The sequence below is a fragment of the Harmonia axyridis genome, chromosome X (assembly GCF_914767665.1).
Source record: "Harmonia axyridis chromosome X, icHarAxyr1.1, whole genome shotgun sequence".
Classification (NCBI taxonomy): Eukaryota; Metazoa; Arthropoda; class Insecta; order Coleoptera; family Coccinellidae; genus Harmonia; species Harmonia axyridis.
The window spans coordinates 19,735,349-19,757,737 of NC_059508.1; the positions used below are offsets into that span (position 1 = coordinate 19,735,349).

General features: G+C 36.6%; 1 protein-coding gene and 1 long non-coding RNA gene across 2 annotated transcripts; one reads left to right on the forward strand and one right to left on the reverse strand.

The window, feature by feature from the left end:
- Positions 1-3,643: 3,643 nt before the first annotated feature.
- Positions 3,644-5,775, reverse strand: LOC123686319. The gene is made up of 2 exons (XR_006748441.1): positions 5,359-5,775; positions 3,644-4,137 (listed from the first exon to the last, which is right to left on the reverse strand). It is a non-coding gene; the product is annotated as an uncharacterized LOC123686319 (long non-coding RNA).
- Positions 5,776-6,327: 552 nt separating this feature from the next.
- LOC123686597 (GATA zinc finger domain-containing protein 14-like) lies at positions 6,328-9,338 on the forward strand. Its single transcript, XM_045626832.1, has 3 exons — positions 6,328-6,667; positions 8,788-9,052; positions 9,104-9,338. The coding sequence occupies exons 1-3, from the start codon at positions 6,328-6,330 to the stop codon at positions 9,336-9,338; spliced, it is 840 nt and encodes a 279-aa protein (XP_045482788.1).
- The last annotated feature ends 13,051 nt before the right edge of the window (positions 9,339-22,389 follow it).

Below are 22,389 nucleotides of genomic sequence, written 5' to 3' on the forward strand. Positions count from 1 at the left end.
AGAGCTTATTTAGAGGAAGCTATTTCCGTGTTGCCCTCGCAGGAAGCCCCCCTTCGCATACCACAGTCGAGGTCAGGGATCAACCTCCTTTGGTCAGTACACCAGTTGCAGATCCATTTTTATTAGCGGCTAAAGAGCTCGCATCAAAAGTATTACAGTCTGACTATCAAGGCTCAAGCCTAATGGCTGCACTGGTTGAACATATCGAGAGTGGCCAAAATCCATCAGATTTTATAGTAGCTGCTCTCAAAGCCATGATTCCATCTTATGGCAAGACTAAAGGAAGGTATAAGAGAAGCAAACCGGCTGTAGCGCCCTCGAATAGAGACTCGAGAAGGCGCAGGGAATTTGCCTTGACACAGTCTCTTTTCAAAAAGAACATGTCAAGGACCGCCAAGCAGATATTGGACAGAGGAGGTGTAACAGCAACACCACCTCTAGAGCAGTTAGTGAGCCACTAGGAACCAGTACTCTCTACTCCGGTCCATCAACCACCAAGTCTGCCACAAGATCGGCAGAAATCTGCAACCATCTATCCTATAACGGAAGATGAGGTAAACACGATTAAAATTCCCTACAGCTCGGCCCCTGGCTTAGACGGCGTAACATTTGCCATGTGGTCCAAAGTTCCGCCCTCCCATAGAGCTCTTCTGTACAACTTAGTTTTGTACACGGGGGCATTTCCAAAAGAACTGCTGACGAGTCGGACAATATTTGTCCCTAAGAAGTCGGAGGCCACGGACCCTGCTGACTTTAGACCGATCAGCATCGCGTCGGTTATAGTCCGCCAGTTACATAAAATACTGGCGAGACGAATAGTGGCCACGAAGGTCATAGATGAGAGGCAAAGATGCCTCGACGATGGCTGCGCGGAGAATATCTCCGTGCTAGCATCAGTCATTCATCACGCCAGACAACATCTAAAAGAGCTGCATCTTGTATCACTTGATGTGGCTAAGGCGTATGACTCAGTGAGCCATCAGGCAATAACGTCTGCCTTAACCGATGTCGGAATACCCAACAAGCTCGTTAGCTATGTGGCCTCCACCTACTCCAACAGTTCAACATTGTTGGAGAGTGGAGGAAAAACTTCGCATGTGATCCCCGTAAGCAGGGGGGTCCGACAGGGGGATCCAATGTCGAGCATCCTGTTCGCATTGGTAGCGGACAAAGTTTTAGGCGCCATTCCTCCCCAAGTGGGGTACAATGTCGGAGGCGAACTGAGTAATGCAGTTGCCTTTGCAGACGACATTTGCCTGATTACATCATCAAAGGTCGGTATGACCACCGCACTCGAGGCAGTAGAGCGTACTGCCTCAGAACAAGGGTTAATTTCTAACCCTAATAAGTGTGTTGCTACCTCTTTAGTTCCGTCAGGTAGGGACAAAAAGATCAAAGTCCTTACCAGGGCACAGTTCTCTTTGGATCAGGGCGTCCCCATTCGCCAACTCGGTCCATTAGATGAGTGGAGTTACTTGGGAGTTAACATCAGCCCGAGAGGACTAAGAAAGATCAGCCCAACCATTGAGGAGGAATTGAAAAATATTTCTAAAGCACCACTTAAGCCGCAACAGCGCCTTAAAATTTTGCGCTGTTTTTTAGTGCCCAGGAACTACCACGCTTTGGTATTATCTGGATGCACAATGAAGGTCCTAAGACAACTTGACCTTCAGGTTAGGGCGGCAATGAGGCGGTGGATAAGTCTACCAAAGGATACTCCACTTGGGTATTTTCACGCGGCGGTGAAGAGTGGTGGACTCGGTATTCCCGCCTTTACCACTGCCATCCCCGGTATCCTCAGAGACAGACTCTTACGCCTGGAAAAGTCATCTTCCAGAGCAGTGAGAGCGGTCTCGAGCCCTGATTGGGCCCACAATAAGATCGGTTGGGCCGAAAAGGTTCTGTCGTGTGACGGACAGAGACTTTTCAGCGCTGAACAGCGCAAAAGATACTGGGCAAGAAAACTGTACAGCTCAAATGATGGTAGTGAGTTGCGGGAGAGTGAGAAGTCTTCAGCTTCCACTCGTTGGATTGACGCTGGCAGCACGGGCATACCCGGCAGGGATTATCGCCAGTACCATCAAGTGCATGTCAACGCTATGCCAACTCGAGTCCGCACCTCAAGAGGTCAGAGAACAGCTCTCACCAACATCAATTGTAGAGCTGGATGTGCTTTCACTGAAACCGCGGCGCATGTGATCCAGCAATGTTTTAGGACAGAGGGGGGTCGCCAACAGCGCCATGATGCGGTGTGCAACACACTCTCTGGCTTCTTTAAGAAAAAGAGCATGAAAGTGTATGATGAGCCTCACCTTCGAACAACCGAAGGATTACGTAAACCCGATATCGTCGTCGTTAGGGCGAACGACTTTTGGGTGATTGATACCCAGGTTGTGTCCGCTGGACCCAACTTGAATACTACCCACAAGAACAAGGTCGATAAATATAACATCGAGTACGTGAAAACGGAAGTGGCCAAGCTTACTAATCGGCCTGTTAGTTCTGTGAGAGTAACATCATGCACCTTATCTTGGCGAGGTGTGTGGGCAGAGCAGTCATCTGTGGCTCTGCAGGACCTGGGTGACCCATTAGGCTTACTCGGTGGCATCACTACCAGAGTATTGCAAGGGTCATCTACAATCTGGACCCGATGGAATCAAATTACAAACATGATTCCAAGACCTAGGGCCGGGGTCGGCTAGGGTGTTCATTCAGGGCGAAATACCCCGGGCAACCTGCGCCTATAAGATCTAAATTCGGCTGCAGGAAATTAAGCCGTGCTCACTCTCGGATTGAGAGTGGGAACAGAGGAGGTTTTAGTGAGTATGCCCCTGGGTCAATCCCAGGGGAGAGTCCCACACTACCCAAGTCGCCGCTGCGACTGGGTGTCCATAAGTACGGATTTCCTCCTCTACAAAAAAAAAAAAAAATTGCATTCCGATCTCAGCAGTCGCGACCCGGAAGTCGCTGCCGGCAGCCGCTGCCCATTGCCACTACTGTGCAGCGCTGCCACGAGCTTACGGATAGCAGCGACCGCGGCCGACTGCCAAGTGCAGTAGTGAAGCAGAAGTCATTGTGAACAGTTGTGCGTTTACAAACCAAACTATGTCTGACAACTTGAATAAACGAAAACGGAAACTTCTGCAACGATTGATGGAGGATGAAGAAGAGGATGATGAAATAATGTTGCTCCTGCTTGCATCTGAGAAGAGGAAAAAAATCGATTCATTATATACATCTAGAGTTGATGAAGGTAGCTACAACATCCTAATGAAACGACACTTCAATTTGAAGAAAGAGAAATTCAGGAAGTACTGCAGACTAAATAAAGCACAATTTAAATTTGTTCTTAGTTTAATATGCTTGAGAAGTACTTGGTGAAACATTATATGTATTTGAAATATGAAAAATGAAATTTCGGAACCTTGATCGGCCGGGGAACTACTAAAAGAATTACTGGAATTCTGGTTTAGGCTCTTTACTTCATAATCTACTAAGAGATTGAAAACTTTACTTTTGGCCTCGATTCTCAAGGCCGGAGTAAGTTTTCGCAACATGGTTCCAACGTGCGTGCAAAATGATTCGATGCCATCCACATCTGGTTCCTGCTGGTGCTGTTGTGTCAAGGTCTGAATGTCGGCTCTCCTTTCAGCGTCTCTCTCTTTCCAGTATTGCAGTAGAGCCATCTGCAAAGAACTATTTTGACTTTCCTTTTTTTTTTTTTGAATTCACACCGACTAGATTTTCCACTCTTTTTGTTTTGTTTCATATCAGCCGTTTCTGAAATGTTTTGCTCTATTGCACTAGTCGATGCACTGACCATTACTGCTTCACTTGCACCTCCGCTGTTCATTTCGATTTCATCACCAGGTTCCACAAAACCTTCTTTTTCTCTATTGAAACCGTTTTCAACATCATGTGGTACTTCACTTTCAGTATCATTGGCATCGTTAGCTAACTCAATATTTGATATAGTGCTTCTTTCTGTAGGAACTTTTTCCAAAAAACTGAGTCTTTCAATCAAAGGCCATTTTTTTGGTTTGCTGCCGGCTGCTGATCCAGTCGGTAGTTTATTTTTGCGCTTGATTCTTTGATAGGAATCTCTGATGCATTTTCATCGTTTTCTGCAGTCATCGTCTGAAACCGATTTGAAGCTGATACTAAAAATATTTCTGTCCAAAAAGCCTATTATAAACTTTTTGATTGTGTGATTGACTAGAGTGTTTGGGTGTAATATATGCTGCTTCTGATACTACACATATGCATGCTGTATCTATTGTAGGAATACTGTTGTACAAATATAAAGGTTTAATAACCAGGTTTAAAAATTTCAGATTCATGGCAACTGGTGAAACATACGCATCTTTAGAGTTCAATTATCGAATATCAGCAAGCTATATAAGCAGAATAGTCCAGCAAGTTGTTGCAAGTTTGCGAAAGAATTTAGTACCAATTTTCCTTCCTGTGCCAACGGAAAATCAATTAAAACAAATAAGGGAAAATTTTTGGAATAGGTGGAATTGCCCGAATTGTTTTGGAGCAATTGATGGCAAGCATATACGCATTAGAGCTCCGCAAAACAGTGGATCAATGTTCTTTAATTACAAAGACTACTATTCCACTGTACTATTGGCTATTGTAGATGCAAACTATAAATTCATTGCTGTTGATGTGGGTTCATATGGAAAGGAAGGAGACAGCGGTATATTTAAAAAGTCGGCTATGGGGAAAAAAATACTTTCGGGTGAATTTAATGTGCCTAAACCAGTACCTCTACCAGGGACAGATACCTTAGCACCATATTATTTAATTGGTGACGACGCCTTTGCATTAGATGTCTACATGATGAAACCCTATTACAAAAACCATGTCAGGGGCGATCGTAATAAAGCAATATTCAACTACCGCATCTGCCGGGCAAGGCGAGTCACAGAGAATTCTTTTGCTCTTCTGAGTCAAGTGTTCCGTATTCACCTATAGCAATTAAACCAGAAATGTGCGATGACTTGATTACTACTTTATGCGTCCTCCACAATTTACTACGGGATGCTTATTTAGAAAAAAATGTTATTCCATATTATCGTTTCAACAATAAAATACCTGAAGCTATAGAGAATATGTTTCCATTGGCTCGCAGAGGAGGGTTTCAAAATATAGATGGATTTCAAATCAAAGAAGCTCTTAAAGATTATTTCACCTCAGATGCAGGAAAAGTGCCATGGCAAGAACAATGGATAAATAGAATGAACTAGAGTAGCTATGGACTACGACGCACAGCAAGGTTGATTTGTGGTTAATATGTATTTATATTATTTATGAACAATGTTTCAATGATAATATATATAAGTAGGTACTTACTTGTTTTATTGAGTTTAGTAGCAATATGCTCCCATATATTCTCACGAACAATATTGTCCTTATAGGCTGCGAGTTTGGAATCGAAAAGCGGCGGATTTTAAGATATTAATTCGATTAAAACCTCGTCATTTTCATCTGTAAACAAAGCCATGTTTACTATTGTAAAGAGCGGGCAGCGCTGCTATAGGTACTGCTCTCGAAGCGGCTCGGCGGTGCTGCCGTGGTCGCGTGCAGGACACGCCCCCCAGCCGCGCTGCTGAGTCGCTTGTATCGGAAAGCGTTGCACGTAAATCCCTACGAGCGGTATGCCGCGACCACGGCTGCGGCTGCCGTGCAGCGACTGCTGGGTCGCGACTGCCGAGATCGGAATGCTACCTTTACGTTTACGGCCATACCACGCTGAAATTGCCAGTTCTCGTCAGACCCTTGCGCCCGAGTGCCCAAAATCCATGAATACGCCGGCAAAGTGCGCGAACTGTTTCGGGAATCCCCCCGCAAACAGTACCGAGTGCGCGATTTATGTGAATATCTGCAACCGCAGGGCCAGGAACGCCAAAACCGCCGCCCCTGCCGCCCCCAAAGTTTACCACGAAGCGCCAATCCCGGCCGTGAATGTCTGGGAAGAAAGGAGAAAGGCCCAAGAGGCCAAACAAAAACCGGTAAGTGGCATGGCCAACAAACGTAATACTGGAATTCTTCCTCAATTTAAATGACTAAGACATTAAAAATCGCGACCTGGAACGCGAATGGAGTCTCCCAAAAATTCCTGGAGATCTCCAATTTTCTAAATTCGAACCAAATAGACATACTGACTATCAACGAGACAAAACTGAAAAACAACCACAAATTTTTCATTAAAGGATATCAGACAATAGGCAAGACAGACAAGACAACTCTGGATTCGGCGGAATCGCTATACTAGTAAAGAACGTTATCGCATCCACCATTTTGCCTACCATTAACTGCACAATGGAGAACGCTAGCGTCCAGATTGATGGCAACTTAATCATAACGGCGGTGTATAATAGCCCCAGTCGCAAATTCAGTACCAACTGCCTAAGATTCCTATTTTCTAGGAAAAACAAAGTAATAGTTCTAGGCGATCTAAACGCTAAACATGAAGAATGGAACTGCAACTGCAGAAACACCAATGGAAATCGTCTATTCAGTTTCCTTGAAGCTAATGATGACGTAATTTTGAACATCCCTAACGGACATACTCATTTTCCAGACAATGGAAAAGCGCCGAGTACTATCGATTCAATACTCACTAAGAATATTAACTTGAATAGTATCCCGGACGCGAGTTGTCAGTTAGGGTCCGATCATAATCCAGTGATCTTCTCGGTCAATCATAACACCGAAAGAAACCCAACAAAATCAGTGTACGACTATTCGAACGCTGATTGGGCAAAATTTCGTACAATATTAGATAGTAAAATAACTATCGACAACAAAATCGAAACTGCTTCCGACATCGAACGGGAAATTGAAAAGTTTACGAAGGCCCTCAAGTACGCCCGCGATAAAACAATTTAAAAAAAACCGAGAGCTGAAGTAGCAGAAAAACTACCAGCTCATATTATCGACTTGATCAAGTTCAGGAATAAAATCAGAAAAAGGTGGCAATCCCACCAAAGACAAGTCGATAAAACACTGTTAAACTCATACACCCGCGAAATCCGAAACCATATAAAAATTTTCCAAAACGAAAGATGGGAACAGAAAATCTCCAGGCTAAATTCAAATAACAAAGATCTCTGGAAAACAGTTAAATCCAGCATTCAAAAATACTCCCAAGTTCCCATCTTGGTCCAAAATTCCGCAAAATACATCACCGATAAAGAAAAAGCGGACGTACTTGCGGAAAACTTCGAAACCGCTCACCACATATCCCAAACCGATAGTCCAGAACAAGCAGACATACGGAAAAGAGTGGAAGACTTTATGAATTCGAACCGCTTCGTAAAGCCCGAAAACCACTTTCTAACAAATCCATCGGAAATACGGGACGAAATCAAAAAGCTTCCACTCAACAAAGCGCCAGGAAAAGACGAAGTGGACAATAGACTGATCCGAAACCTATCTAGAAAGGCCATAGTTCAACTGAACTATATCATAAACACAATATTCAAATTTCAACACTGGCCTAGCTGTTGGAAAACAGCTGTAGTAACCCCTATCCCCAAAGCCGGGAAAGTCACAACTTCTCCCGGCAACTACCGCCCTATCAGTCTACTGTCTAACCTCAGCAAGCTGACCGAGAAAATCCTGCTAGGAAAAATAAAACAAGTCATGAGAAACAATAAAATTCGGGATGACCATCAATTTGGCTTCAAGGAAAAACACAGCTCGCACAGCAAATCTGCCGAATCGTAGTTGACGTAATCACACGGTCATGCTCCTCCTCGACATCGAAAAGGCGTTCGACAAAGTTTGGATAGAGGGGCTGACCTACAAATTAATAGAACTTAAATTCCCGAAATTCCTCATCAAAACCATCAACTCATATCTCAACAACAGAAACTTCATAGTACGCGTAGGGAATGAAACATCCGCGCCCAAAAACATAAAAGCAGGAATTGTGCAGGGATCAGTCCTTGGACCTAGATTATTCAATATCTACGTCCAGGATATCCCGAAACATAACAAAACAAAAATCGCCCTCTTCGCGGATGACACGGCCATATACCTATGCCCACTCATCCAGCGCTGAAGACGCCAATCGCGAGCTGAAAAACCATCTCGAAGTACTTATCAATTACTTCGACAGATGGAAAATAAAACTGAATGAGACCAAAGCAGAGCAGATCGTGTTTAGCAGAAGACGGAATGAGAAAATAATCATAGACAAATTAAGAATCAATAATACGGAAATTGAACCAAAAAGCTCCGTCAAATACCTGGGCATTGAATTGGACGAAAGGCTAAATTTCCACCGCCATATCAAAGCACAAGTCCATAAAGGATACGCCATCAAAAAGATACTGCATCCTCTATTGTGCAGTAAAAGTATGCTGAATGAAAAGAACCAATCGCTCATTTACAAAACCTACATCCGGCCAGTAGTCACATACGCTGCGCCGGCATTTTGTCACCTTAGGCCCTTTCCAATAAGGCCCATTCAAAACTTACAAAATAAAATCCTAAGATTGGTCTTGAGCAAGCCGTACTACACTAGGATATCCAAACTGCATGAACTCGCGGATATTCCAACCATCCGCGAGTACCTAAACAAAGTGTCTAGCGATTTCTACGAATTCCAGTGTAAATCCAACGTACTGACAAAACAAATAACAAAAAACGCGACTCCACGCATCCCCTCACCCCCTCCCGGGAACCCCTTCCCAGACATGTAAAAATTGTATATAAAAATTTGTAAATGTTAAAACTGTACATAACTGTATATATATAAAAAATCACTTGCAGCGCTTTCTACCCAGTTACACAATGTTAGGCAAGAAGGTAAATCGATCGAGGATTTCGCTAAATTAGTAGAACAACTCTCTTTAGACCTAACTATTTCACAAGCTGATAATTATAGCGCAGCTTTAGATGTTTTAAGGCAAGTAAATGAAAAAATAGCGATAAACACTTTTGCCAATGGTTTGAAGAATTCCGAGATAAGAACTATTATAAAAGCGAGAAACTACCCAAATTTAAAGGATGCTGTAGCTTCAGCCAAAGAGGAAGAGTTAGTGAAAACTTCTTATCAAACGTCTAATCCTCAATTATTTCATTTCAGGCAGAGAAATTCCACACACAATCAAAATAAATATAGGTCAGGTAGACGCTATTCAGAAAATAACAATCGTAGGCAAAAATTCAACCCGAATCATACTACGAAAGAAGGTCGCGGTTGTCGCTCTAATTACAATAACAATAGGAATAATAGGAATTCGAGATCCCATCAAGTTTATATGACCAAATCGGACGATGAAGAAATGCAAAACGCCGATAAAAAGTTTTTTCGTTCCTAACGTAAACTATAATATGAATGCTTTGAACTTTGTTGAGGTCAAGTATGGCAAAAATGAATTGAATTTTTTAATTGATACTGGTGCTAGCAGCAGCTGCATATTTTCAGAATATTTGCAGAAGGGAGAATACATAGATACTTCAGGAAAAATAAATATCCAAGGTATTGCCGGATCCACATCTCATGGGTTCCGCAACTATTTCATTGATTATAAGTAATACAAAATTTCCTCACCATTTTTCTGTGCTTAAATCATTTGATCTTAGTATTCATGGTATACTAGGCTCAGATTTTTTGAACAAATATAAAGCTATCATTGATTATGAAAAATTTTTAATAACATTGCATAATGATAACGATGAAATAAGTGTCCCCTTAAAATCAAAGGTGGAATATTGTACTATTATACCTCCCATATGCGAAATAATTCATTATTGTTATACCGATGAAACAGAGGATTGTGTTATTTTGAACGAACAGATTAGCGATGGAGTGATTATTGCAAGTACGATTGCAAAACCTAAAGCAAATAAAATTCCAGTCAGAATATTAAACGTGAATGAAAGAGAGATAAAAATCAAGAATTTTCAACCAAAACTTGAAATTCTTTCAAATTTCGAAGTACTAAATTATGGTCGAAATTATATATCGGTAGAAAGAGTAGATGAAGTGTTGGATTCAGTTAATATGAAGTCATTGAATGAAGAAGAGAAAACATCTATCCAGAAAATCTGTGCTAAATATGCGGATGTTTTTCATCTTGAACGAGACCCTCTAACAGTTACTAATTTATATCGACAAAAAATTTTACTCAAACCTGAAGCGCAACCCGTATATGTAAAACCATACAGGTTACCACACTTACAGAAAAGCGAGATTCATAAACAAGTCGACAAAATGTTGCAAGATGGAATCATAGAAGAAGCAAAATCAGAATGGTCATCACCATTATTGATTGTACCAAAGAAACCGGATAAAAATGGAGTTAAGAAATTCAGAGTAGTTTTAGATTATAGGTTAGGTATTGAATAAGCAAATTAAGGATGATAAATTTCCTTTACCGAACATAACTGAAATCTTGGATTCTTTGTCAGGAGCAATGTATTTTTCTCATCTTGATTTAGCCCAAGGATATTACCAATTAGAATTACATCCCGACAGTAGACCATATACAGCTTTCACTACAGAAAGAGGTCAATATCAAATGAAAAGATTAGGAATGGGTTTAAAAACGAGTCCCAGTGCATTTTCAAGACTCATGACAATAGCTATGTCAGGCTTAAATTATGATTCATGTTTTATATATTTAGATGATTTAATAGTTTTTGGACATTCTTTGCAAAATCATAATCAAAATTTCTTGAAAGTTTTACGTCGGTTGAGAAAAGTCAATTTGAAATTAAATCCCAGCAAATGTGAATTTTTGAAAAAAGAAATATTATATCTAGGGCATATCATTTCAGATAAAGGTATATCTCCAGATCCTGAAAAGATTTCCGCTATTTCAAAATATCCTGTACCAAAAAATTCTGACGAAGCGAAAACATAAACCGGAACAAAAACTAAAAGCTGGTATAATGGGTAAGAAACCTGAAGTTAATAGATGTTGGCAATACATAGCTATTGATTTGATTGGTCCTTTTCCTCGTAGTACTAAGGGTTATCAACATATTTTGGTGGTTTGCGATTTTTTTAGTAAGTTCACACTACTTTATCCTTTGCGACAAGCAACAGCATCTTCAATAATAAGAATTTTAGAAGAACAGGTATTTTTGTTATTCGGAGTTCCTGAAATACTTAAGTGTGACAATGGCACTCAATTTAAGAGTAAAGAATTTTCAAAGTTGCTTAATGAATATCATGTGAAAGTATTTTATAATCCTCTTTATCATCCGGAACCAAATTTCTCAGAGAGGTCGAATAGAGTTATAAAAACTATGATAGCTAGTTACATTGAAGAAAATCATAAAAAATGGGACAAATATTTACCTCAATTGGCTTGTGCCTATCGTACAGCGAAACATGAAGTTGTTAATAATACACCGTATTCTATAAATTTTGGATGTGAAATGATTGTGGATGGTAATGATTATGAATTAATCAGGGATAGAGAAAGTATTGTGGATGGAGTCAAGGAGAAACAAGGTAGTAAAGAGTCGGAAAAGCTAATGAAGATGGAAAAATTGAGACTATTCGTGAAAGATAGGTTGAAAAAAGCTCATGAAAAAACTAAACACGATTATAATTTGCGGCATAGACCTCAACAATATAGTGTAAATGATTTTGTTTGGGTAAAATCACATTTCTTGTCATCCAGTATAAAAGATTTTTCAGCTAAATTAGGTGATAAATTTTGTGGTCCATATAGAGTATCGAAAAAGCTAGGGGTTAATACATATGAACTTAGAGATGATTCAGGTGTTTCTAAGGGAAATTGGCATGTGTCTCAACTTAAGCCTGATAAAACTCTTGATGCTGGTCAGTGATTGGGGTGAAGTTTTCTTCTCTCATGTTGACTGTATCGATTATTTGCTTGCTTTCTTTGGAAAAAAATCTTCGATTTTTTTTTTATGGGAAGGGGAGGTATGTTACGGTTTGAATTTGAATTTAATTATTTACAGTATTCCTTATAATTTGTTCCTGTGGTTAATGATTTCTGTAACAGGAGGTATGTTGCATTGCCGGTAGATGTCATGTTATAGCGTTAAATTCAAACTTGCATTTAAAACACAAAAAGTAACATCAACACGTTCAGTTTTTTCATTCATTTTTTTGTATCTCGGTTATCATTCAATTTGAGTTCTTTTGAAAATGCATTTCGAATATCGTTCTTTTTTCCATCGTAGCCTCTCACAGAGTAACAACGAAATTTTGGCGAGCAGTAGAGTTTAAAGTCGGCATTTTTTTGAAATTTATTATGGTAGCTGAATTAATTTTTCTGCTAAGGCAATAATCAATTTAATTTGGATAGCCTAGTCAAATCAAGTATTTATTTTGTGAGCTACAATTGAGTGAAAATCCTCGACAACGAGGGTAAGTTACCTTGTGATCAATTTGAATTGAATTTTAAAGTAATACATACTTTTTTCTGTCATTCTTAGATTTTTATTATATGGTAATTTTTTTCTATTGGACGTATTGGTATCATTCAAGATCTTCACGAAAATTGCGAGTTAATGGTGCATACCTCCTGGGAAAATTGTTCAATTGGTCCTACATTTGTTGCTAGAGATTTTCATACCGTTTCATTTTGAGTCACTTGGTACAGTTGGCTTGGGGAGGAGATTCACCCTAATTTTAAGATAAGTTCCTTCTCATGGTTTTTTTTTCTTCATTGTTGATTGGATACAATTTTGGATATAATATTAAATTCACCTTTGGCACATTTCCTTTTCTAAATTTTTATTATATTTTCTCATATTAACATTACCAATATTTGAATATTGTAATTTTCACATTATATTCAGTATATTTAATATTCCAGATTTGTATTCGCAGTTCTCAAAGTTTAGTACTCATAATTTCATATTGTCTTATATTTCAACTTATCCAAATTGAGTATCTTTTTTTAAATTTTCTTAATCGTATATTTTTCCAAATTCAACTTCATCCTTATTCTTAGAGATTACATTCCATATTAGCTTGATACTTTTAATTTTTCATCATTCACATTTTGACTGCTTTAACTAGAACTTCATTATCTAAATTACTCATTAGTGTATAATTGTCCTAAGTGCACGGTATTGCAATCTTTCGATTCAGTCTATTAGAACTAAGAATTATATATTTGTAAGAAACTTATTAGATTATAGTTATTGTTATTTCAGATTTAAAAATTTATTTGTGATTAAAAGTACTTAACCCAACCCTGATTAATTAATTGTTTATGACTGATTAATTGTCTCATCAGCAACTTTATAATTGGAATTTATTATCACAGGTTATAATAAAGAAAGTACTACCGTGGCAATTGGCGCCCAACGTAACAACCAATACACGATTAATCGACAATTGTACAGGACATTGTTCATTACTGAAACCAAGTCATACTGTTCTTTGAGGAGGATCAGTTCATGCTGAGGGAACACCATCATTTTGAGCTGTGAAATTTTCGGTTTTTGGTGAGACACTTTTCTTTTCTCTGTTTGGACCATTTTTTTTGCTACGTTATTTTCATTTATATAATTTTGACTTTTACACTGGAATAGACACATTTTTTAAATATGGCTACCATGTTTTTGAAAATTGAACCCGATCGGTTAATTAAAGAGGAACTAGAGTATGAAATTGCGTTAAGAGGTCTGAAACCTGAAGGGTCAGTTTCGGAGTTGATCAAAATGTTACGAGGTTTATTGAAATTAGAGTCAGAGGGACAATCATTCAAGGAATTTTATAATTTTGATGCAAAAGTAGAATTGGATATATGTTCTGCTAAGGTTGACGAAATTGAAGTTTATCTCAAAGAACCTTTTTCAGGTTCTATGCAACGCAAAATTAGAACAAAATTAAGTCATTTATTGGGTAGAGTAGAAAGAATCAAACCATCTGAACAGGATAAAACCTTATGTGAATTAAGATCTAAGTTACTCACTGCGAGTTTGCGCTTAATGTCTTCATATGAGAGTAAATTAATGGGTGATTCTAAGGCTCCAAAATCATTGCCTGCGGAGGTAGAATTCGAGCAAAGTTTCTTGAATCAAAAAGCCGTGAGTTCGACACCAACAAAAAATTTATCTGCTAATGTTTCTGGTAATATTCAAAATAACAGCTTAACAACAGCGACTAATATGATGCAAAATTTGAATGTAGTAGATCCTAAAATTCACTTGAAAAGTCTGGGAATTAAATATTCAGGTAGAAACGATTCTCTGAGCTTGAATGCTTTTTTCGAAAGAGTAAATGATATTATGGAAGCAAGAGGTTATTCGGAAGAATTTATGTTCAGAATCGCATCAGAATTGTTCGAGGGTGAAGCACTAGTATACTATAGAGCGGTCAAGAGTTTGGTTGATGATTGGAAAGAACTTATTGCTATTTTTCGAGATGAATTTTTCAGAGATGGAGACAGAAAAATCTTTGAACAAATTAAAGGAAGAACTCAAGGTGAAACTGAGACAATAGCTATCTATGTAGCATATATGCAAAACTTGTTCAATAGATTGTCTTTCTCAGTCGATGAAAAGGTAAAGTTAGAGTTAATAAAAGATAGAATCAGGCCAGAATATCGTATAGGGTTCGGATTGATAGATGATATTAATTCTCTGGAAATGTTGATTAAATTGGGTCGTAAGTTGGAGGATAATAAGCGTTATGTTAATAATTTTATTCCACCGTCATCAAATAAGCATGCAATTGAAGTTGATTTAGAATACAAGCGCGAATCGACAAAGGGTAAATTATGTAATTTAGAGACTGAAAAACAGGTTAGTTTTAATGATTATAAACCAAGTATTTCTAAGTCAGAAAATGAACAATTTAGTGATGATAATAGGTTAAGAAGCAGAAGTAGATCCAATTCGCGAAGTAGAAATAGATCAAATTCCCGAGGTAGCACTAGAACTAGAGATTCTTCTAAGAATAGATATTGTTGTTCAGAAGTTAATTATAGTAAAGATGGACAATACTCAGATAGGAACTATTCAAATAAGTCATATGGAAGTCAGCATAAAACATATCCTTATCAGAAACGTTTGAATGATGATAGATCTCCAAGTGTAGATAGGAATAGTGCGCAGAATAGTAAAAGACCAATTATCGATCAAAGTGACAGAAATAGGGCTCAGAATTCTTTTCAAGATTCGTCTGTTGTTTGTTTCAAGTGTCAGGGAAAAAATCATTTAGCTAGACATTGCACAGTAAAATCAATTCGATGTTACAATTGTGGTAGGTTCGGATTTACAAAATTAAATTGTCCAAGTTGTAATTTAAACCACTAAGGAAGTCAAGTGTGGACCGAGCTTCGACTTCAGAACCTTTATCGGTTAATCAACATATATCTTCAGATGATTATTATAATTTGGGTTCGGATACTTCAGATTTTGTTTGTTCTAAAGAAGAAATCGAAACTTTCAATAATAAATATAAACCAGTTTTAAATTATATTTTAGACGGAGTTTCAGGAGGAGAGTGTCCATATATTTCAGTAGACATTTATAATAAAAAATTTAAAGGATTATTAGACTCAGGAGCTAATCAAATATTCATCAATGAATCCACTTACGAATTTTTACATCAGTTAGGAATAGTCTTACATACGGAAAATGTGTCGTCATGCGTTTTAGCGAATAATCAGGAACTTAAATGCTTAGGATTTGTCAATATACCTATTACTTTGGAAAATAAGACACATATATTTAAATGCTTTGTATTGTCTGACTTACGTCATAGCATTGTACTGGGAACGGTTTTTTGGATTAAGATGGGTATAGTTCCAGATTTGAGGAAAGGTTATTGGAGCTTTAGTAAAGAACAATCTTTTTATTCTGATTCTCTGAATTCTTTACAAACTTCTGATGATTTAACGAATTGTCAGAGGAAAAAACTAAATCAGATTGTTGATGGTTATTTCAATAGAATGCAGAATGTAAAATTGGGTTGTGTCAAAGATATTGAGCATGAAATAATAACGAGCAGTAAACCTATAAAATCTAAATATTATCCAGTGAGTCCTTACATGCAAACTAAAATAAATGAGGAAATAGATAAAATGCTCGATTTAGATGTAATTGAACCTTCTAATAGTGGTTGGAGTTCACCAATTCTTATGGTTCCAAAAAAGGATAACACTTATAGATTTTGTGTTGATTTCCGAAAGCTAAACGCTGTAACTGAGAAGTGTGCTTATCCTTTACCACATATTTCCTCAATTCTCGATAGTTTAGGTAATGCTAAATATCTTACTTCGTTGGATATAAAAAACGCTTATTGGCAAATCAAACTTTCCGAGAAAAGTAAACAATATACAGCGTTTACCATTCCAGGACGCGGGTTGTTTCAATTTAAAAGATTGGCATTCGGTTTAACTAATGCCCCTGGAACATTTCAAAAAATAATAGATGTTTTACTTGCCGAATTTCCAGGTTACGTATTCAGATATTTGGATGATATAATTATAGTAACGCCTGACTTCGAAACTCATTTGCGTATATTAGAAAGTATTCTCGACAAATTAGCACAGGCAAATTTAGTTCTGAACAAGGAAAAATGTGTATTTTGTAGACCAGAGTTGAAATTTTTAGGATATATAGTAAATAGGAACGGTTTAGCTGTAGATCCAGATAAAATAAGTGCGATAGTTAATATGCCCAGCCCAAAGTCACCTAGGGAGGTGAAGAGAATAATTGGCATGATTATGTGGTATCGTAAATTTATTCCAGACCTGTCGACTATCACAGAACCCATCACTAAACTTACTCGTAAAAATTGTAAATTTGTATGGTCAGCCGACTGTGAACAAGCTTTCGCTAAAATTAAAGATCTTTTAGTGAGTGCTCCAATTTTGGCTTGTCCAAATTTCGAATATCCATTTATTCTTGAATGTGATGCTAGCTCTTATGGCCTTGGTTGCGTTTTATCTCAGGTTTATGATGGTAGAGAACACGTAATTTGCTATCTTTCTCGGAGTTTAACTCGTACTGAGAGAAATTTTTCAGCAACTGAACTTGAATGTTTAAGCGTGCTGTGGTCAATAGAAAAATTACGTTGTTATTTAGAAGGTGCTCCAAATTTTACAGTAATCACAGATCATCATAGTTTACTTTGGCTTAATAATCTTAAAGACCCACACGGTAGACTAGGAAGATGGGTACTAAAACTTCAAATGTACAATTTCACTATTTTGCATAGACCAGGAAGATTTCATCAAGTACCAGATTGCCTTTCTAGAGCAATTCCTGAGGAAACTTTTGTCATGTCTGAAATTTCATTGGAAAATATCAAGGATTCTTGGTACAATAAGCTTGTAAGTCAAGTTAAGATAAATCCTTTGAAATATTCAAATTTTAGAATTTCTGACGGCGGAATTTTATATAAAAATATGGGTAAGACCTCATCTGATGCAACTACATGGAAGCAAGTAGTACCTAAAGAAAAACGTATTGAGTTACTCAAGAAATTTCACGATGATCCTACAAGTGGAGGACATTTCGGTATATACAAAACATACCATAGAATTTTGGAAAATTATTGTTGGCCTGGGATGCAGCATGATATTACTAGATATGTAAATAAATGTAAAATATGCGCTGCACATAAACCGGAACAAAAACTAAAAGCTGGTATAATGGGTAAGAAACCTGAAGTTAATAGATGTTGGCAATACATAGCTATTGATTTGATTGGTCCTTTTCCTCGTAGTACTAAGGGTTATCAACATATTTTGGTGGTTTGCGATTTTTTTAGTAAGTTCACACTACTTTATCCTTTGCGACAAGCAACAGCATCTTCAATAATAAGAATTTTAGAAGAACAGGTATTTTTGTTATTCGGAGTTCCTGAAATACTTAAGTGTGACAATGGCACTCAATTTAAGAGTAAAGAATTTTCAAAGTTGCTTAATGAATATCATGTGAAAGTATTTTATAATCCTCTTTATCATCCGGAACCAAATTTCTCAGAGAGGTCGAATAGAGTTATAAAAACTATGATAGCTAGTTACATTGAAGAAAATCATAAAAAATGGGACAAATATTTACCTCAATTGGCTTGTGCCTATCGTACAGCGAAACATGAAGTTGTTAATAATACACCGTATTCTATAAATTTTGGATGTGAAATGATTGTGGATGGTAATGATTATGAATTAATCAGGGATAGAGAAAGTATTGTGGATGGAGTCAAGGAGAAACAAGGTAGTAAAGAGTCGGAAAAGCTAATGAAGATGGAAAAATTGAGACTATTCGTGAAAGATAGGTTGAAAAAAGCTCATGAAAAAACTAAACACGATTATAATTTGCGGCATAGACCTCAACAATATAGTGTAAATGATTTTGTTTGGGTAAAATCACATTTCTTGTCATCCAGTATAAAAGATTTTTCAGCTAAATTAGGTGATAAATTTTGTGGTCCATATAGAGTATCGAAAAAGCTAGGGGTTAATACATATGAACTTAGAGATGATTCAGGTGTTTCTAAGGGAAATTGGCATGTGTCTCAACTTAAGCCTGATAAAACTCTTGATGCTGGTCAGTGATTGGGGTGAAGTTTTCTTCTCTCATGTTGACTGTATCGATTATTTGCTTGCTTTCTTTGGAAAAAAATCTTCGATTTTTTTTTTATGGGAAGGGGAGGTATGTTACGGTTTGAATTTGAATTTAATTATTTACAGTATTCCTTATAATTTGTTCCTGTGGTTAATGATTTCTGTAACAGGAGGTATGTTGCATTGCCGGTAGATGTCATGTTATAGCGTTAAATTCAAACTTGCATTAAAACACAAAAAGTAACATCAACACGTTCAGTTTTTTCATTCATTTTTTTGTATCTCGGTTATCATTCAATTTGAGTTCTTTTGAAAATGCATTTCGAATATCGTTCTTTTTTCCATCGTAGCCTCTCACAGAGTAACAACGAAATTTTGGCGAGCAGTAGAGTTTAAAGTCGGCATTTTTTTGAAATTTATTATGGTACCTGAATTAATTTTTCTGCTAAGGCAATAATCAATTTAATTTGGATAGCCTAGTCAAATCAAGTATTTATTTTGTGAGCTACAATTGAGTGAAAATCCTCGACAACGAGGGTAAGTTACCTTGTGATCAATTTGAATTGAATTTTAAAGTAATACATACTTTTTTCTGTCATTCTTAGATTTTTATTATATGGTAATTTTTTTCTATTGGACGTATTGGTATCATTCAAGATCTTCACGAAAATTGCGAGTTAATGGTGCATACCTCCTGGGAAAATTGTTCAATTGGTCCTACATTTGTTGCTAGAGATTTTCATACCGTTTCATTTTGAGTCACTTGGTACAGTTGGCTTGGGGAGGAGATTCACCCTAATTTTAAGATAAGTTCCTTCTCATGGTTTTTTTTTCTTCATTGTTGATTGGATACAATTTTGGATATAATATTAAATTCACCTTTGGCACATTTCCTTTTCTAAATTTTTATTATATTTTCTCATATTAACATTACCAATATTTGAATATTGTAATTTTCACATTATATTCAGTATATTTAATATTCCAGATTTGTATTCGCAGTTCTCAAAGTTTAGTACTCATAATTTCATATTGTCTTATATTTCAACTTATCCAAATTGAGTATCTTTTTTTAAATTTTCTTAATCGTATATTTTTCCAAATTCAACTTCATCCTTATTCTTAGAGATTACATTCCATATTAGCTTGATACTTTTAATTTTTCATCATTCACATTTTGACTGCTTTAACTAGAACTTCATTATCTAAATTACTCATTAGTGTATAATTGTCCTAAGTGCACGGTATTGCAATCTTTCGATTCAGTCTATTAGAACTAAGAATTATATATTTGTAAGAAACTTATTAGATTATAGTTATTGTTATTTCAGATTTAAAAATTTATTTGTGATTAAAAGTACTTAACCCAACCCTGATTAATTAATTGTTTATGACTGATTAATTGTCTCATCAGCAACTTTATAATTGGAATTTATTATCACAGGTTATAATAAAGAAAGTACTACCGTGGCAAGCTGCATATTTTCAGAATATTTGCAGAAGGGAGAATACATAGATACTTCAGGAAAAATAAATATCCAAGGTATTGCCGGATCCACATCTCATGGGTTCCGCAACTATTTCATTGATTATAAGTAATACAAAATTTCCTCACCATTTTTCTGTGCTTAAATCATTTGATCTTAGTATTCATGGTATACTAGGCTCAGATTTTTTGAACAAATATAAAGCTATCATTGATTATGAAAAATTTTTAATAACATTGCATAATGATAACGATGAAATAAGTGTCCCCTTAAAATCAAAGGTGGAATATTGTACTATTATACCTCCCATATGCGAAATAATTCATTATTGTTATACCGATGAAACAGAGGATTGTGTTATTTTGAACGAACAGATTAGCGATGGAGTGATTATTGCAAGTACGATTGCAAAACCTAAAGCAAATAAAATTCCAGTCAGAATATTAAACGTGAATGAAAGAGAGATAAAAATCAAGAATTTTCAACCAAAACTTGAAATTCTTTCAAATTTCGAAGTACTAAATTATGGTCGAAATTATATATCGGTAGAAAGAGTAGATGAAGTGTTGGATTCAGTTAATATGAAGTCATTGAATGAAGAAGAGAAAACATCTATCCAGAAAATCTGTGCTAAATATGCGGATGTTTTTCATCTTGAACGAGACCCTCTAACAGTTACTAATTTATATCGACAAAAAATTTTACTCAAACCTGAAGCGCAACCCGTATATGTAAAACCATACAGGTTACCACACTTACAGAAAAGCGAGATTCATAAACAAGTCGACAAAATGTTGCAAGATGGAATCATAGAAGAAGCAAAATCAGAATGGTCATCACCATTATTGATTGTACCAAAGAAACCGGATAAAAATGGAGTTAAGAAATTCAGAGTAGTTTTAGATTATAGGTTAGGTATTGAATAAGCAAATTAAGGATGATAAATTTCCTTTACCGAACATAACTGAAATCTTGGATTCTTTGTCAGGAGCAATGTATTTTTCTCATCTTGATTTAGCCCAAGGATATTACCAATTAGAATTACATCCCGACAGTAGACCATATACAGCTTTCACTACAGAAAGAGGTCAATATCAAATGAAAAGATTAGGAATGGGTTTAAAAACGAGTCCCAGTGCATTTTCAAGACTCATGACAATAGCTATGTCAGGCTTAAATTATGATTCATGTTTTATATATTTAGATGATTTAATAGTTTTTGGACATTCTTTGCAAAATCATAATCAAAATTTCTTGAAAGTTTTACGTCGGTTGAGAAAAGTCAATTTGAAATTAAATCCCAGCAAATGTGAATTTTTGAAAAAAGAAATATTATATCTAGGGCATATCATTTCAGATAAAGGTATATCTCCAGATCCTGAAAAGATTTCCGCTATTTCAAAATATCCTGTACCAAAAAATTCTGACGAAGCGAAACGGTTTGTGGCATTGACAAATTATTACAGAAAATTTATCAGAAATTTCGCCGCAATTGCACAACCTTTGAATGACTTGTCCCGCAAAGGAAAAGTTTTTCAATGGAACGAAGATTGCGAAACGGCATTTCAAACTTTAAGAACGGTTTTGCAAAAAGCACCTATCCTACAATATCCAGACTTTTCAGAAAGTAATGAGTTTATCCTTAGGACAGATGCAAGTGGATTTGCTTTAGGCTCAGTCTTATCCAATTCTAATGACCATCCAATTGCTTATGCTTCAAGAAGTTTAAATTCAGCAGAAAAGAATTATTGCACAATTGAGAAAGAGCTTTTGGCAATTATTTGGTTAGTTAAACACTTTAGGCCATATTTATTTGGAAGGAAGTTTAAAATCTTAACGGATCACCGTCCTCTAATTTACTTATTCAATATGACAAACCCATCTAGCAGATTAACGAAATTCAGATTAATATTAGAAAAATATGACTTTTCAGTACATTACGTCAAAGGTTCGGAAAATGTTACCGCCGATGCATAGTCGAGAATAAAATTAAAATCAGAAGACCTGAAAGAAATACAAAGTCGTTCGATCGAAAAATTAAATGTCATAACAAGATCTCATTCAAAAAAAGAAAAACCTAGCGAACAATCCCAGACGAATATTTCACTCGAAAGGACTGATCACCCTGTTGTAGTCGAAGTATTGAAACGTCCAGCAGAAAGTGTAGAGTTGAGGCCACTTACTAATGAAGAATTTTCCAAATTGAAAATAAATCAACACAAAATTCAGTATAACAATTTAGTATACGATGTGAATTCACATATTATTTATTTAAACCAGAATATCCGATCAACGCATGACTTAGGTATATCGTTGAGGAATCTGGAAGAATTGTGCACAAGAAATAATATTAAAGAATTATGTTT